Raw genomic sequence first — 14,417 nt, 5'->3', positions numbered from 1 at the left:
GCGGGGCCGGACAGACTAGGCGATGGGGGCGAAGTGAGCAGGCTCAAAGTTCCAGACGATACCTACCCCCCGCCCCGGTGGCCTCCAGTCGCGCCGCGAAGAGTGTCCTGAGCAGCGCCAGCGGGCGTTAGAGGCGGACGCCATGGCCACAAGCTTCCGGGCAAGCGGTAACTGCAGGGCGGCCGGGACTCGCTGGGACGCGAAACTGAACCCTCCTCTTCCTTAGGAAGGGGCCGTCCCTGCCCGCTGGTCGGCGCGCCCACCGGTCCAGGCACGCGCGGCGAAGGGACACGCCGGTGTTGGGGCTGCAGGCTAGTTGGCGCTGGGAACGCTCAAGCTGCGGCCTTTAGCTCTTGAGCAGGGTGGGGCCAAGAGCGTGCATCCGAGCTTGGGCCTTCTGCAGGGGAGAAGGGGGCGGAGAGCTTTGTGACTGATCTGGACTCTCTGCCGCCAGAGCATCAGCATATCCGCTACAACCCGCTACTAGATGAGTGGGTGCTGGTGTCAGCGCACCGCATGAAGCGTCCCTGGCAGGGGCAGGTCGAGCCCCCGCCTCTGACGACAGTACCCCGACATGACCTCCACAACCCTCTCTGTCCGGGGGCCACACGGGCCAATGGAGAGGTCAGTCTTTAGATCCTACATCTGCAGGCTTGGCGGGGAGTGGGGGTGGGTGGGAATAGGGGAAGTAGCTCCATCTCCTTTCCCTTACAGCTTCCCTTCACCCCACAGAGGAATGGACCCTAACCCTTCACCTCACAGGGGGAGTGGACCTCCTTCTGGGTCATATCCCACCAAATCTTTTTGACCTCAGAGTGGCCTTCCCCACCTACTTGTAACTTTGAGACCCACCAGATGACTGGTGGTATGGGCCAGCAAAGGCTTCTAGCCCATCCTTGTCTGTAGGTGAATCCTGACTATGAAGGCACCTTCGTGTTTGACAATGACTTCCCAGCTCTGCAGCCGGATGCCCCTAGTCCAGGTAACCTGGCTCTGGATGCTGTTGGGGAGCGAAGAGGTTGTACCTTGTTGGGGGACTTCTGCTGCAGAGAGTGATACCCCTTTATCTTAGGACCCAGTGATCACCCCCTTTTCCAAGCAGAGGCTGCTCGAGGAGTTTGGTAACAATGAATTTCTACTCTTACACCCTTCAACCTGGGGCCTGGACTGAATACTCGGATTAGGCCCTACCCCCGACACAGCAAGCCCTATACCTAAGTCACCTCTCCTTCCTTCACCACCTAGTAAGGTCATGTGCTTCCACCCCTGGTCGGATGTGACACTGCCACTCATGTCAGTCCCCGAGATCCGAGCTGTCGTTGATGCGTGGGCCTCAGTGACAGAGGAACTGGGTGCCCAGTACCCTTGGGTGCAGGTCTGTGAGGTTGCTCCCTCTACTAGATGGTCAGGGAAGGGGTGGTACAGTTTGGTTCTGGGAATTGGCAGTTTTATTTCCATGGGCTGTGGTCGGGAGGGGTTGACTTGGTATCTTTTTGGCTATAAAGCTCCCTACTCCTACCTCGTAGATCTTTGAAAACAAAGGAGCCATGATGGGCTGTTCTAACCCCCATCCCCACTGCCAGGTAAGAGTGTGAGGGGCTTCCATAGATATCTGGACTGAGTCCAACCCAGCACTGTGGGGTGGGGAACCGGAGTAAGGGCCAGAGGACGTATGCTACTGATGTGGAGGCTCAGGGGGTGAAGGATCTGCCTGCTCTTCTTCTGCCCCTTGACAGGTGTGGGCCAGCAGCTTCCTGCCAGATGTTGCCCAGCGTGAGGAGCGATGTCAGCGAGCCTATCAGAATCAGCATGGAGAACCCCTGCTCATGGAGTACGGCCGCCAGGAGCTGCTCAGGAAGGTGGGAGAAAGCCAAATCTTGTGTCCCTAAGAAGCCCCTAGCCTCACCCCAAAAGGAGAGGTGTGTGAAGGAGAAGGGTAGAAGGGAAGTAGCAGAGAGACTTGCTAGGAGGACACAGCAATAAGCTAAAGGAAAGATAATGAAGGCTTAGAGTAGGGTGGTAGTGATAGAGGTGGTGAGAAGCCATCAGTTTCTGCATAGGGTTTTTGGTCTTCCCTTACCTATTTGCTGGCCTCCTCACACCCACCTTGATGATATCATTTCCATTGGGTTGGCCTAGGAACGTCTGGTCCTAACTAGTGAGCACTGGTTAGTGCTAGTCCCCTTCTGGGCAGTGTGGCCCTTCCAGACACTACTGCTGCCCCGCCGGCATGTGCGGCGGCTGCCCGAGCTGACCCCCGCTGAGCGTGACGGTGAGTCTCCCAACTGGGCCCCTGGGGCCAGGCTTTGGCGGGGGATGGCTCTGGTGGGGACAGCATCTGCGCCCCAGACTGAGAGTCAGGCTCTGATTCCAGATCTATCCTCCATCATGAAGAAGCTCTTGACCAAGTATGACAACCTATTTGAGACATCCTTCCCCTACTCCATGGGCTGGCACGGTGAGGCTTCCAGAGCACCCATGTCCATCCCCAATGCCATTTCTGGGCTCCTGGGTTCCGGCTTAGTGGACTGCCACTCCCAGCAGGCCTTGGAATGCTTGCTGGGGAAGCCTTTAGAGCAGATATGCTGGAACTGAGGGTGGAGACGCGAACTTAGTGAAACTATGTCTCCCAGTGCACCTTCCAGTGCCTTGTCTTTCTGGTAGAGAATGCTGGAAGATGTAGTTTTCAGGTATCTGCTATGGTTTGGGGAGCTAGGCTGAAGAGCTAAGAAAGGACCCTTCCCAACCATCTCTGCCTTCTTTCTGTCAGGGGCTCCCACAGGATCAGAGGCTGGAGGCAACTGGGACCACTGGCAGCTACATGCTCATTATTACCCTCCACTCCTGCGCTCCGCTACAGTCCGGAAGTTCATGGTTGGCTATGAAATGCTTGCCCAGGCCCAGAGGGACCTCACCCCGGAGCAGGTCAGGACTTGGAACACCCTGGATCCTTGGGTCCCCTTTTCTCTCCTGTTTCCTCTAGGGATCCCAACAATCATGACCCTGAAAACCCCCATAACTTGGGTATTCCTGGGGACTCCAGAGCTGCTCAACTCCTTCATCTCTGGCTATTCCAGCAATCCTTCTCACCAACCTCCCTGCCCCACACACCCTCCCCAGTGTCTAGTGTGTTCTCACACTCAGAACTCCATACCCCATTCTGGGCAAACATTACCCTCCCTAATTATCCCCTTTCCCCCTTCCAGGCTGCAGAGAGACTAAGGGCACTTCCTGAGGTTCATTACCGCCTGGGGCAGAAGGACAGGGAGACAGCAGCCATCGCCTGACCACGCTGACCACAGGGCCTTCTGCCTGCGGACCAGGGCTTAGAGTTTGGGCAGATGTGGGATCAATAAAACTATGCTTCTCAAACTTTAATCACATATTCTAATGCCAGAGGAGTATGAACTCTGATCCCTGGGGGTCTGGGGTTAAAGGCTGAAGGCATAGCTCCAGCCAGAACTTTTCTTTGTCAACTTTTTTGCTTACTCAGTCGCTCAGTTGTGTCTGACTCTTTGCGACCCTTTGGACTGTAACCCACCAGGTTCCTTTGTCCATGGGATTTTTCAGGCAGGAATACTGGAGTGAGTTGCCATTTCCTTCTCCAAGGGGATCGTCCCGACCCAGGGATTGAACCCGCGTCTCCAAGAGATGTGCAAAAATTTAAAAGTGCGACCTCCCCACCTCTCCTTCGCCCCAAATCTCTGAACAAAATTAATACTCAATGTCGTGTGTGGCTTATAGAGTCTTTTACTCCTAGGGTAACTAAGGCAGCCCAGTTTAAAATTGTTTTAGAATCTTTTGTTCTTATCTTTGGCTGAGGCTTTGGGAAAACCAGAGCCTCCCTTACACCATCCCTAGGGTGTCAACTCACCAAGCCTGGGGCTGAGGGTTTGGTGGGCATCAGGGGAGGAGGATCCTAGTCCCAGTGGTCAGTGGCCAGGCCCTGGGCTGCCTGCCAGAACCCTGGCTTTGTGAGCGGCTGCACCTTGGCTCTGCTCCAGGCCACAGGGGCTGAATGGGCGGGCAGGGAACGTGTACGTGGCTTTTTGTCCTTGGCCTTTCCAGACTCCCACATGCAGCATGTATGCATAGTGTCTGCACACCTCTGTTGCCCCTGTGCCCCAGTCATTGCAGAGGACAGAAGACAGCCCTGGCGGGAAGGGGCTGCCAGAGTTAGGAGCCCTGCGGCCTGGAAGGAGGGCATGGTTTGCAGTGACCCTGGGTCCAGCCCCGCTTCTCTGGACCTGTTTTCCTGGCAAGACTGTAACTGCGGCAATGACAAGTCATACAACCCAGGAGATGTGATGCACCTAGGGTCCTCCAAACATTTAGGTGAAGTCAGGAGCTTGTGAGTGATGCAGGAATGGCCAGAACACTTTTTGTCGTCTTTCTTTCCAAGGGAATTGAGTCTCCGGGAGGGGAAATCACATCAGGCAGTACTGTAATACCCTGACCCAGGAGAACCTTCGTTGCCTTCCAGCCCCTGGTCCTGTCTTCCTAAAGACCCTGGAGGGGAAGGGTCAACTTGGAGTGTTGCCCTGTTTTGAAGAAGCTCAGACAAACGTGGCACACATTTTCCTTGAGCCCCCATTGACTGGGGAATGGAACCCTAGATGTGCGGCTAGTTTCTTAAGACATACATTCCTATCACACACACACACACACACACACACACACACACACACACACACACACACACACACACACACACACACGCATATTTGATCCTACATCTTTGAATGGCCTGCATTTTGGAGTCATCCGGGGAGTTTTAAACAGTACTGATTTAATTGGAGTGTGGCTTGGCGGTTATAAAACCACAATGTCCAGCGACGTTTGAGGCCCACCGCCTTAACAGCAGTCCACCTCCTTGTCTTATCTGGAGTCAGGGGCACCTTCAGCTTCCCCGGTCACCTGCCCGGTAGCTCCTAAGCCACAAAACCTGAGGCTTTGTTTGCGGACAGCTGGGAGGGGGAGGGGCCTGGGAGCTTCGGGTCCCGCGGTCCCAGGAGGAGGGGCTTTCGGGGCCCGGACCCAGGAACCCAGCTCCACGCTCTGTCCCCCGGCGGCAGCCTCCTCAGTCCCGGACGGGACAGGAAGTGTCCGGCCGAGGTGGGGGTGGAGGTGATTGGCAGTTGGAGGCTCCAATGGGCCGAGACCCCCCCTATTTCACCCTGCTCCTTCCATTGGCGCCTGGGCGGAGCCGCCCCCACGGCGGGGGCCCCAGGGCGGGAGGGAGTCGAGGCCGGGGCAGAGGGCGAGGGCGAGGGCGAGGGCGAGGGCGGAGGGCGCTGGCGGCGGCGGCCGCGGAAGGTGAGGCCTGATGGGGCCGCGGGTGAACTGGCGGGAGCCTGGCCAGGAGAGGGCGGGGCAGGGGGGTGTGGGATTGAGCGACTGACGGACTGTCAGTGTGCGTGCGTGTGTGTGTTTGTGTGTGTGCGCGCGCGCGTGTGAGACTGCCAAGGCTGTGTGTGACGATGTCAGTGTGCGAGACTTCACAACAGAGTCGCTTGGTGCAGATGTCAGCTAGCATGCCTGCGGGTGTCGCTGCGCTTGTGGCCGAGACTGCATGTGGCTGTGCGGGTGTGCGATCCCGTGTGCGTGTGTCAGTGTGCGGTGTGGGGGCAGAGGCTGGGTCAAGCGTTTGTGCGGGTGAGACGGCCCGTGAGCACACCGGGGCGACTGTGGTTTGGGAAGCTCTCTGAGGGATCTGAGATCGTGTCTGCCAGCGTGAGAGTGCCTGGCTGGGTTTGTGTGTGCTCAGGTGTGACTTCAGCCGTGGCCGAGTAAGGATGGGACTTGCACTCCACGTGTGTCCTGTGTCCTGACTGTTAGACTGGGGAGGGGTGGAGCTGGGTTTGCATCCTGGGGACCCACTTCTGTAGGTAGCTGATGACACTGACCTTTCGACTCAGTGGCCTGTGTGGACGGACCCGTCCCAACACACTTGGCTTCCCCTTCTTTTAGTACTCCTTTGTCACTGGCCCCTTGATCCTTATTTTCTGTTTCCCTGCTTGACTCAGTTTTCTATGTCTTTTTCTCTCCCTATTACTTTGTTCCTAGAGCTCACACTCTGTATCTCTTCACAGTTTTGTCTTCCCAGGGATCTCTGCTAAGAGCCCCTTGGAAGAAGAGGCTTAAACCCTGATGAGGATTTGCTCACAGGGAGTGCTGTGACCCCAGGGGCGGAGTGCTAAGTGTGTGTGTGACTGTGCAAGGAAGACTTCGATGTCTGTGTCTTTGTGCGTGTCTGGGAATGTGTAAGTGTACATGTCTCAGTGTATCGGTGTAACTGTGAGTGGCTGTATCTGAGAGTGTGTGTCTGAGGGTAAGTGTGGGTCTTGTGAGTCTGGCACCAGGGACCAAAGGCATTTCCTGGTGCTGGGGCCTGAAGAGGAGAGGAGGGAGGTGGAGGGAGGTGAGAAATGGCTGGAACGTCCAGGGGAGGAGGAAGCTGGACTCTTTGGCTTTTCTTTGTATCCCTCAAAATGGGGCCTCTCTTCCCCTTAAAACACAGCCAGCTGTACCCTAAGGAAATATTTGCTGGGAAGCTAATATGAAAAGAGTGGGAGCACAAGTGTGTGTCTGCTTTTGCGTTTGACTGTGTCCACGTGTGTTCAGGGGAGTGTCTTTGTTGATGGTGCCTAGGGAATCCCCCTGTGAGTGTGACCGTGAGAACACAGGGAACCTCTCACTGACAGGGACAGAGCAGCCCTCCGTTCTCTGGCTGTGCCTGTGGCTTCCTTTCCAGACTTGGGGGAGGCCTCTTCCCTTCCCAGGGCCTTGGGTGAGAGGGGGTGGGAGGAGAGGCGGGAGGAGGGGGAGGGGGCCTGGCTAGGGGCCGGCGGAGCTGCGGGGGCGCAGAGGGGCGGGGGCAGGGAAGGGGAAGGAGGGGACGATTCTGGGGTCGCAGAACTGAGTGGAGCTGAGACGGTACTGTAGCTGGTGGGAGGAAGTCCCGGAGGCCATGGACAGTCAGCCACTGGGATCACCGAGGTAGGACAGGGCTGAGCAGGGTAAATGTGGCTGGGGGGCTGGGGTGAGCCATTGGACACCCTTGGACAGACACACAGACACTTAGAGGTCCCTGTTTCGTTCTGTTGGTGGGGGGGATTTGGGCTCTCCCTCATCTAGAGCCCTTGCCTGGGGCCCTTTCCCCATCTGTCCCTTCTCCTGCCCCAGTTCCCACCTCCCCACTGCCTTCCTCGTCCTGTTTTCTCCCAGCCTGAATCCCTCTCTTGTAGCACCCCAATCCCCCGCTCATATACAGTTGGTTATGTTTTCAGCCTTTGTGAGATCCTGCTGCCCTAGCCCAGCCCCCACTGCCTCCCAGACCTGATCTCTGGACATCTCTGGTCCCATGGCCCCCACCCCAGCCTCCTGTTCCCCCAGGCTCCTAGCTCCTCTCAGCCTCCTCTCCCCTCCCGCCACCCTGTCTCCATCTGCTGGCTCCTTGCCCGCCCCAGCCTCTGGCAGCAGCCCGGGCATCTGGATCTGCTTAACTCTGCAGCCTCAGCCTGCACCCTAGCCCTGTCCAGCCTCCCAGGCTCGAGACCAACAAGATTCCAGAGTCAGGCTCAGAGGAGCGGCCCAAATAGCCAGAGCAAGGGGCCAGGCTTGGCAGCCAGTGCAGGGCTTGGCCTCCTGGCAGGGGAGCAGGGTGGGCTCAGACCCACCCTTATCAGTCCCCGCCCCAGGATGACAAGGGCGGCCACAGGTCAGTCAGAGGCAGTGGCTGTCCCTGGGCCAGGTGGGGATGGACACGAAATTCCCAACAGCTGGATTGGAGGAGTTAATGGGAGTGATGGAGCCTGAGCCAGCGCTTGGTGCCAGGGGTGGGCGCCAAGGGTGGTGCGGGGGTGGGGGGGGCGGTGCTGGCAGAGACTCTTGCCTCCAGCTTTTGTTCTGGGCCCTAAGCCCATGACTGAGAAGGAGGGTGTGATGGTGTGTGATGGGGTGTGTGTGTGTGTGTGTGTGTACTCACACACAGCACTAGGTGTATGGTGGAAAGGGGACCTTACATCAGAGCCTCCAATGATGTCTGATAGCCTTACCCCACATGGAACCTCTTCCTCCTAGAAAGCCCCAGTTTGGAAGTGGAGGAGGCAGGCTTTAGCCTCCTGTCTTGAGCATGGGGTATCGCTGACCTTGCCTTTCTCCCCGCAGATGAGCAGCAGCTGCTCAGGGCTGAGCAGGGTCCTGGTGGCCGTGGCTGCAGCCCTGGTGTCTGCCTCCTCTCCCTGCCCCCAGGCCTGGGGCCCCCCAGGTGAGAAGAACCCTGCTCTATGAGCCCCAACTCTGATTTGTGATGCCACCAGCACTGTGGCCCCTTCTCAGGCCTGTCCCATGACCCTCCCAACCGCTGACATCCAACCTGGCAACAGTCCCTTTCCCACCCTGCCCTTTGAGCTCTGTCTTCAGATTATAACATGATGCTTTGACCCTATGACCCCACTCAGGTCTTAAAAGTCCCCCCCCGCCCCCCGCCTTATCCTGTCACTCTCACAAAGTGTGGGGTAGGATGGGAGAGAGGGAAAGGAAGAGCCTCTGCTCAGAAGTGCCTTCCGCAGGGGTCCAGTATGGGCAGCCTGGCAGGGCCCTGACACTGTGTTGCCCTGGAGTGACTTCTGGGTAAGTGCTCCACCGGCCTGTTGGGCTGATGGAACCCTCTCACGATGCTTTCTTGACCTTTCCCAGTCCTCAGACCCTCCCATCCTTGCCCCTTGTATCTGTAACCTTCACCTCTCTGTCTTAACCCTCAAACCATCCTTATTCAACCGAACCTTCAACCTACATGTACTGAGTACCTGCTAATTGCCTGGTCTATTCTAGCTAGACCTGGGATACAGCAGTGCACAAGCCAGGCAAGATGCCAGGTAGTAATACCTGCAGGGCAGAAAATCAAAAGGGAGTGATGTGGAAGAGGAGAGCTGAGTGATCACTTTTTATTGGTCATCAGGGAAGGCCCCTCTGAGGAGGTGATATATATATATTTTATTTGGTTGCACTGGGTCTTAGTTGTGGCATGTGGGGTTCAATTCCCTGATGAGGGATCAAACCTGGGGCCCCCTGGGCCCCCTGCATTGGGAATGTGGAGTCTTAGACACTGGACCATTAGGGGAGTCCATGAAGAGGTGATATTGAAGCTGATTTCTGAAGGTTATGGTATAAGCAAGCATTCCTGACAGAGAGAACAGCTAGTGCAAAGCCCTGAAGTGGGAGTGAGTTCCATACTTTTTTAAAAAAATCAGATTTGTAAACTTTTAAAATTTATTTATTTTTGGCCATGCCCTGGTTTGCAGAATTTTAGTTTCCCAACCAGGGATCAAACCTGGGCCCTCAGCAGTGGAAGCACAGAGTCATAACTGCTAGACCACTAGGGAATTCCTGAGCTCCACAGTCTTGAACTGAAAGAATTATAACCTAACTGAAGTGCGATGGTGGAAGGGGAGAGAGGGAGGTGATGAAGAAGAAAAGTAAGCTGAGGGCTAGATCACCAGGGGCTTTGTAAGCCAGCAGACAGAATTTGAATTTTACCATAAGCACACCAAGAAGCCAGGGGAGAGCTATGGCATGGTCTGACTTGTCCTTTGACACTTCCTTCTGTCTATCATCATCTCATCTCACTCTCAGGGCCCCGGTGTCCTGGTTTCGGGACGGGGAGACAAGGCTGCTCCAGGGACCTGATTCTGGGCTAGGGCCCGAGCTGGTCCTGGCCCGGGCAGAAAGCACTGACGAGGGCACCTATATCTGCCGGACCCTGGACGGTGCACTTGGGGGCATGGTGACCCTGCGGCTAGGCTGTGAGTTGGGGAGGAGTGTTGTGGGGGGGGTGATGAGGAGTGGAGCTCCTAAGGGACTTTGGGCCCAGAGGAAGACCTCTGGGATGGGGAGGGCCTGGGAACTTCTCATTCTCCAGCTGCACCCTCTGCCTCTAGACCCTCCGGCCCGCCCCGTTGTTTCCTGCCGAGCTGCCGACTACGAGAACTTCTCCTGCACCTGGAGTCCCGGCCAGGCTAGCGGTTTACCCACCCGCTACCTCACCTCCTACAGGTGTGTGCGGCATTGGATGTGTATGCCTATATGTTTGGGTGTATAGCAAAACGTGGGTGTGGGAGTAGGTAGGGAGGTACTGAAGGCCTGAGAGAGGGGGAGGACCCACCTTTCCTTCCTGACCTCGGATGACCTCTCCCCTGCCAGGAAGAAGACTGTGCCGGGAGCTGATGGCCAAAGGTAGGATGTGAGGGGGAAGCTGGGGGCTCCAGCTGGATCCCGCAGCGAGCATTTCCAGAGTTCAAGACCACATCCTTCCTCCTAGGATGAGTCCATCCACAGGGCCCTGGCCATGCTCACAGGAGCCCCCTGGGGCGGCCCGCTGTGTAGTCCACGGGGCAGAGTTCTGGAGCCAGTATCGGATCAATGTGACTGAAGTGAACCCCCTGGGGGCCAGCACCCGCCTGCTGGATGTGAGCTTGCAGAGCATCTGTAAGTACCCAGTCCTAGAGGTCTCCCCAGATCCCTACCACAGAGATGCCAGATTAGACCTCAGAGTATAGATACCCCCATAATTCATAACCCTCCTCCCGCTGGGCTCCCACACAGTTCCCTCCCAACACAGGTCCATTTCAGCACACAGATGGCCCCCAGGGAGACTTCAGAAGAATCCAGAGATCAGAACCCTAGGAGGCTGGGTTACATCAGCTTCAGGAGGCTTCTGCCACCACCCCCTTCCCTTACAAGTCCTTCCTGGCTGCCCAATCCCAGTGCTGCCTCTCTGCTTCCAGGCCCAGTGCTGAAGGCAGCTCCATCTCACATCCTCCCTGCTCAGTGGAAAGCCCTTGCTGGCTTCCTCTTGATCTGTGTGTGGGAGGGGATCATGAAGGCTCTGGCTGGAATTTGGGCCAACTCATCTTCCTTGGAGGGGAAACAGCTCACTCTTTAACTCACTCAACAAACATTTCAAAAATCCATCCTCAGATAACAGGAATGGCAGATAGATCCTGAGCCTAATGGATGATCAAGCCGGAGATTTCCCCAAGTTCCTCCGCAGTGCCTCCCCTCTGGCACTTTTAGGCACACACCCGCCTTCCCTTGCGGGGTGATGGGGGAAGGGTGAGTACTTCTCTTGTACCCTGACTTTGTGTCCCCCGCCCCTTCACCTGCCCTCAGTGCGCCCTGACCCGCCCCAGGGGCTGCGGGTAGAGTCCGTGCCTGGCTATCCTCGTCGCCTGCGTGCTAGCTGGATGTACCCTGCCTCCTGGCCCCGCCAGCCCCACTTCCTGCTCAAGTTCCGGCTGCAGTACCGTCCAGCACAGCATCCAGCCTGGTCTACGGTGAGGCCTTGGCGTGCGCCCTGGTCTGGGGCTGTGGGTCCAGTCTCTGGTTTCCTGTTGCTGGTGTTCTGCATGACCAGATCTGGCAGGTCACTGATGCCCTGTGGGCTCCCCACCTACAGAGCACTCTCCCTAGGCCAGGCCTTGTCACAGGGACTGCGCCTCCGCCCAACGCCCTCCAGGGCTGTAACTGTTGTCAGCCCATCTGTGGGTAGATAGCAGTGACTTTTTAAAAATAACTTTTCTAGGAAAGGGAGGGCCTTTCACCCAGAGGCACAGACACTGATATACTCATGTGTGAATAAAGGTGAATTCCCACCTCTGGAGGTGGCAGAGATTGGCTAGCATCAGGCCTGGGGAGCTGCTGCCTCAGATGATAACCAATATTTGCTGAACACTGTCTGCCAAGCACCGTGCTTCACATTTACTATCTCCTTTAGTGGTCTTCCCTGGTGGCTCAGAGGTTAAAGTGTCTGCCTGGAATGTGGAGACCCCGGTTCTATCCCTGAGTTGGGAAGATCCCCTGGAGAAGGAAATGGCAACCCGCTCCAGTACTCTTGCCTGGAGAATCCCATGGAGGGAGGAGCCTGGTAGGCTACAGTCCATGGGGTCGCAAAGAGTTGGACACGACTGTGCGACTTCACTTTCTTTCTTTCTTTCTTAGGTGTACTATCTCCTTTAGGTGTATACATGTACTATCTCCTTTAGGTGTATTCACCTCTATTTTACAAGTGGAGAAACTGAGGCACAGGGAGAGGCCCAGGTTCACTCAGTAAGTGGTATAGCAAAGATCTGAACCCAGGCAGTCAGCCTGAAATCATAGCCTATCTACAGAACCACCATGCACTTCTGTCTTGTGAACGCTAGGTGTAGACCTGACACCACCAGCCACCCTGTATGAGGCTCAGAAGGCTGCATCAGACTGACAGGGACGGGACTGGGAGGAAAGGGTGCTTTTTGCAGACTGAGGCTGGAGGGGGGTGGGAGGGCAGGAAGGCTGAGTGCTTATAACTGGATAACCTGCCAGGCAACTATCTGCACTCCCAGGTGGAGCCAGCTGGATTGGAGGAGGTGATCACCGACGCCGTGGCTGGGCTGCCCCATGTCGTGCGGGTCAGCGCCCGGGATTTTCTGGACGCTGGCACCTGGAGCTCCTGGAGCCCCGAGGCCTGGGGGACTCCAAGCACCGGTGAGACACAGAGCCTGAGGAAAGGACAGAGGCCAAGCCAACTAGTATCTGTCTGCAGGGACTACCTGGCAATAGCAGCCCCAGGCTTCAGCTGTACCGCCTGCAGCCCCGCCCTAGCTTAAGCCCCGCCCTAGCTTTAACCCTGTCTCTTAGCCTTTACCCCTACTTACTTACCAAAAGCTGGCTCTGCCCCTTCAAGCTCTGCCTCCTAGGTGCAGCAGGGCCCAACCCTGGCCCTGGCCTCTCCTGGCGCCTGGCAGGCCCTGGCCTCTGCCCCCACCACTCGTGGGCAGTTCTCAGGTCTCATCTCCCCCCAGAGCCCCTACCGAAGGAGATACCAGTTGGGGACCAGCAGCACACACAGACAGAGGAAGAACCTCAGGTGGACAGCCCCGCTCCCCCAGGGCCGTCCCTTCTACCTGACCCGCGGCCACTTGGTGAGCTTGAGCAGATGGGCAAAGGTGGGAGAGAATGACAAAGCCCCAGGGAAAAGGGGACACTGAGTTTGGTCAGGCAGGCTTGCTCTTGCAGTTGACATGTGACCCTCCGCCTCAGACCACAGAGACCCCCTGGAGCAGGTGGCCGTGCTGGCATCTTTGGGAATCTTCTCTTTCCTGGGACTGGTGGCTGGGGCCCTGGCATTGGGGCTCTGGTAAGTGACTGGCCCCTTAGCCTCTGATCCCACACAGCTGCTCTGATACCCACAGACTGCACCCATTCCTGCCCCTCATGACCCCAGTCCCAGCATATCTGATTCTGGAACCATTCCTCCTCCCTCTTCCACTCCCAACTTCATGATTCTACTCTTTCCTCTCTTGACCCTTTGCTAATAAAACCTTTTTGGAAGAGTCTGAGATGCCGCACATTGTTAGGGAGACAACTTCTTTTTTGTGCTCTAGGCTAAGGTTGAGACCAGATGAGAAGGATGGGCCCCAAAAATCTGGGCTCTTGGCCCCAATGATTTCAGTGGACAAGCTTCCAGGTGAGTGTGACATCTGGGAGGTTTGGACTTGGGAGATGTGTGACCTCATTTTGACTGTATGGATTAAGAGCCACATGCTTTAATCCTCATAAGGGTTTTGGGAATCAAAGGTGGGTCTCCTCATTCTTATGACTTCCGGACTCAGATGGGCCTTTCATTCTTGAATCCCTGGGCTTAGAGTTGGGTCTCTTCTGTCTCTTGCAGGATGCTGGGGCTCCTAGATGGGACTCCTTCATTTTCAGGGTATTATGCTCAGAGCTGGATGTCCATCTTTATTCTTGGGGTATCTGGATCCCCTCCCCCATTCTTGATGTGCCTGGACCCAGAGCTGGATCCACTCCCTCATCCCCAGGGTGTTGGGGCTTACCCAAAAGTAGCTGCCCTATTCATTCTTGGAGTGTTGGGCTCATAACTGGGTCCCCTCCCTCATTCTCAGGGAATCTGGGACAAGATCTAGTCCTACCATCTCCCTTGATTTTCCTCTTTCTGGCAGGAGTCCCAAACCTGTAGAGGACCTTGGAGGCCTTCAGCTGATTCCACCTATAATGCTGGTGTGGATGGATGGACAGATGGAACCTAGGCAGGACAGCAGATCCCCATGGAGGCGGGTTCTCAGCTGGAAGTTCTATTTGGACCCATTTCTATGAGACTCTGTGTTCCCAACTTGCCAGTTGAAAGGTGCCTGGACCTCTGACTTCATCCCAGAGCTGGAGGTCTACCTGAAGAATGTGTGTAGATGTGTATGTCTGTGTGTCTCCAAGTGTGTGTGAGGCAGGGGACATGTGTTCTCTGCATGTATGTATATAGGTACCTGGTGAGTGTGTGTGGGTCTTACGCTCTTGGCTTTGCCCCTGGCGGGAGTTGTGAGGGTGTGAATAAAGAGAATGAGGAGGTTCTGTCTGTTGACATG

The 14,417-nt window shown here is 56.3% G+C and overlaps 2 protein-coding genes across 3 annotated transcripts; both read left to right on the top strand.

The window, feature by feature from the left end:
- Nucleotides 1–3,378, top strand: GALT (galactose-1-phosphate uridylyltransferase). Its single transcript, XM_061163776.1, has 11 exons — nucleotides 1–167; nucleotides 455–624; nucleotides 907–982; nucleotides 1,073–1,121; nucleotides 1,246–1,375; nucleotides 1,527–1,583; nucleotides 1,737–1,859; nucleotides 2,140–2,272; nucleotides 2,375–2,458; nucleotides 2,771–2,925; nucleotides 3,207–3,378. Exons 1-11 carry the CDS (start codon nucleotides 143–145, stop codon nucleotides 3,285–3,287), a joined length of 1,083 nt encoding a protein of 360 aa, XP_061019759.1. The 5' UTR covers nucleotides 1–142; the 3' UTR covers nucleotides 3,288–3,378.
- Nucleotides 3,379–5,228: 1,850 nt separating this feature from the next.
- IL11RA (interleukin 11 receptor subunit alpha) lies at nucleotides 5,229–14,413 on the top strand. 2 transcript variants are annotated; one of them, XM_061163773.1, is made up of 13 exons: nucleotides 5,229–5,316; nucleotides 8,170–8,269; nucleotides 8,574–8,634; nucleotides 9,637–9,806; nucleotides 9,942–10,056; nucleotides 10,204–10,236; nucleotides 10,322–10,488; nucleotides 11,173–11,336; nucleotides 12,384–12,525; nucleotides 12,843–12,962; nucleotides 13,081–13,177; nucleotides 13,425–13,507; nucleotides 14,001–14,413. In XM_061163773.1, the coding sequence occupies exons 2-13, from the start codon at nucleotides 8,170–8,172 to the stop codon at nucleotides 14,015–14,017; spliced, it is 1,269 nt and encodes a 422-aa protein (XP_061019756.1). In that variant the 5' UTR covers nucleotides 5,229–5,316; the 3' UTR covers nucleotides 14,018–14,413. The 2 variants fall into 2 exon arrangements, with proteins under 2 accessions (XP_061019756.1, XP_061019757.1); XM_061163774.1 differs by lacking the exon at nucleotides 5,229–5,316 and adding an exon at nucleotides 6,911–6,999.
- Nucleotides 14,414–14,417: the final 4 nt, after the last annotated feature.

The sequence above is a fragment of the Dama dama genome, chromosome 16 (assembly GCF_033118175.1).
Source record: "Dama dama isolate Ldn47 chromosome 16, ASM3311817v1, whole genome shotgun sequence".
Lineage (NCBI taxonomy): Eukaryota > Metazoa > Chordata > Mammalia > Artiodactyla > Cervidae > Dama > Dama dama.
Note: the sequence above shows the minus strand (reverse complement) of the source record. Positions and strands in the feature narration are given on the sequence as shown.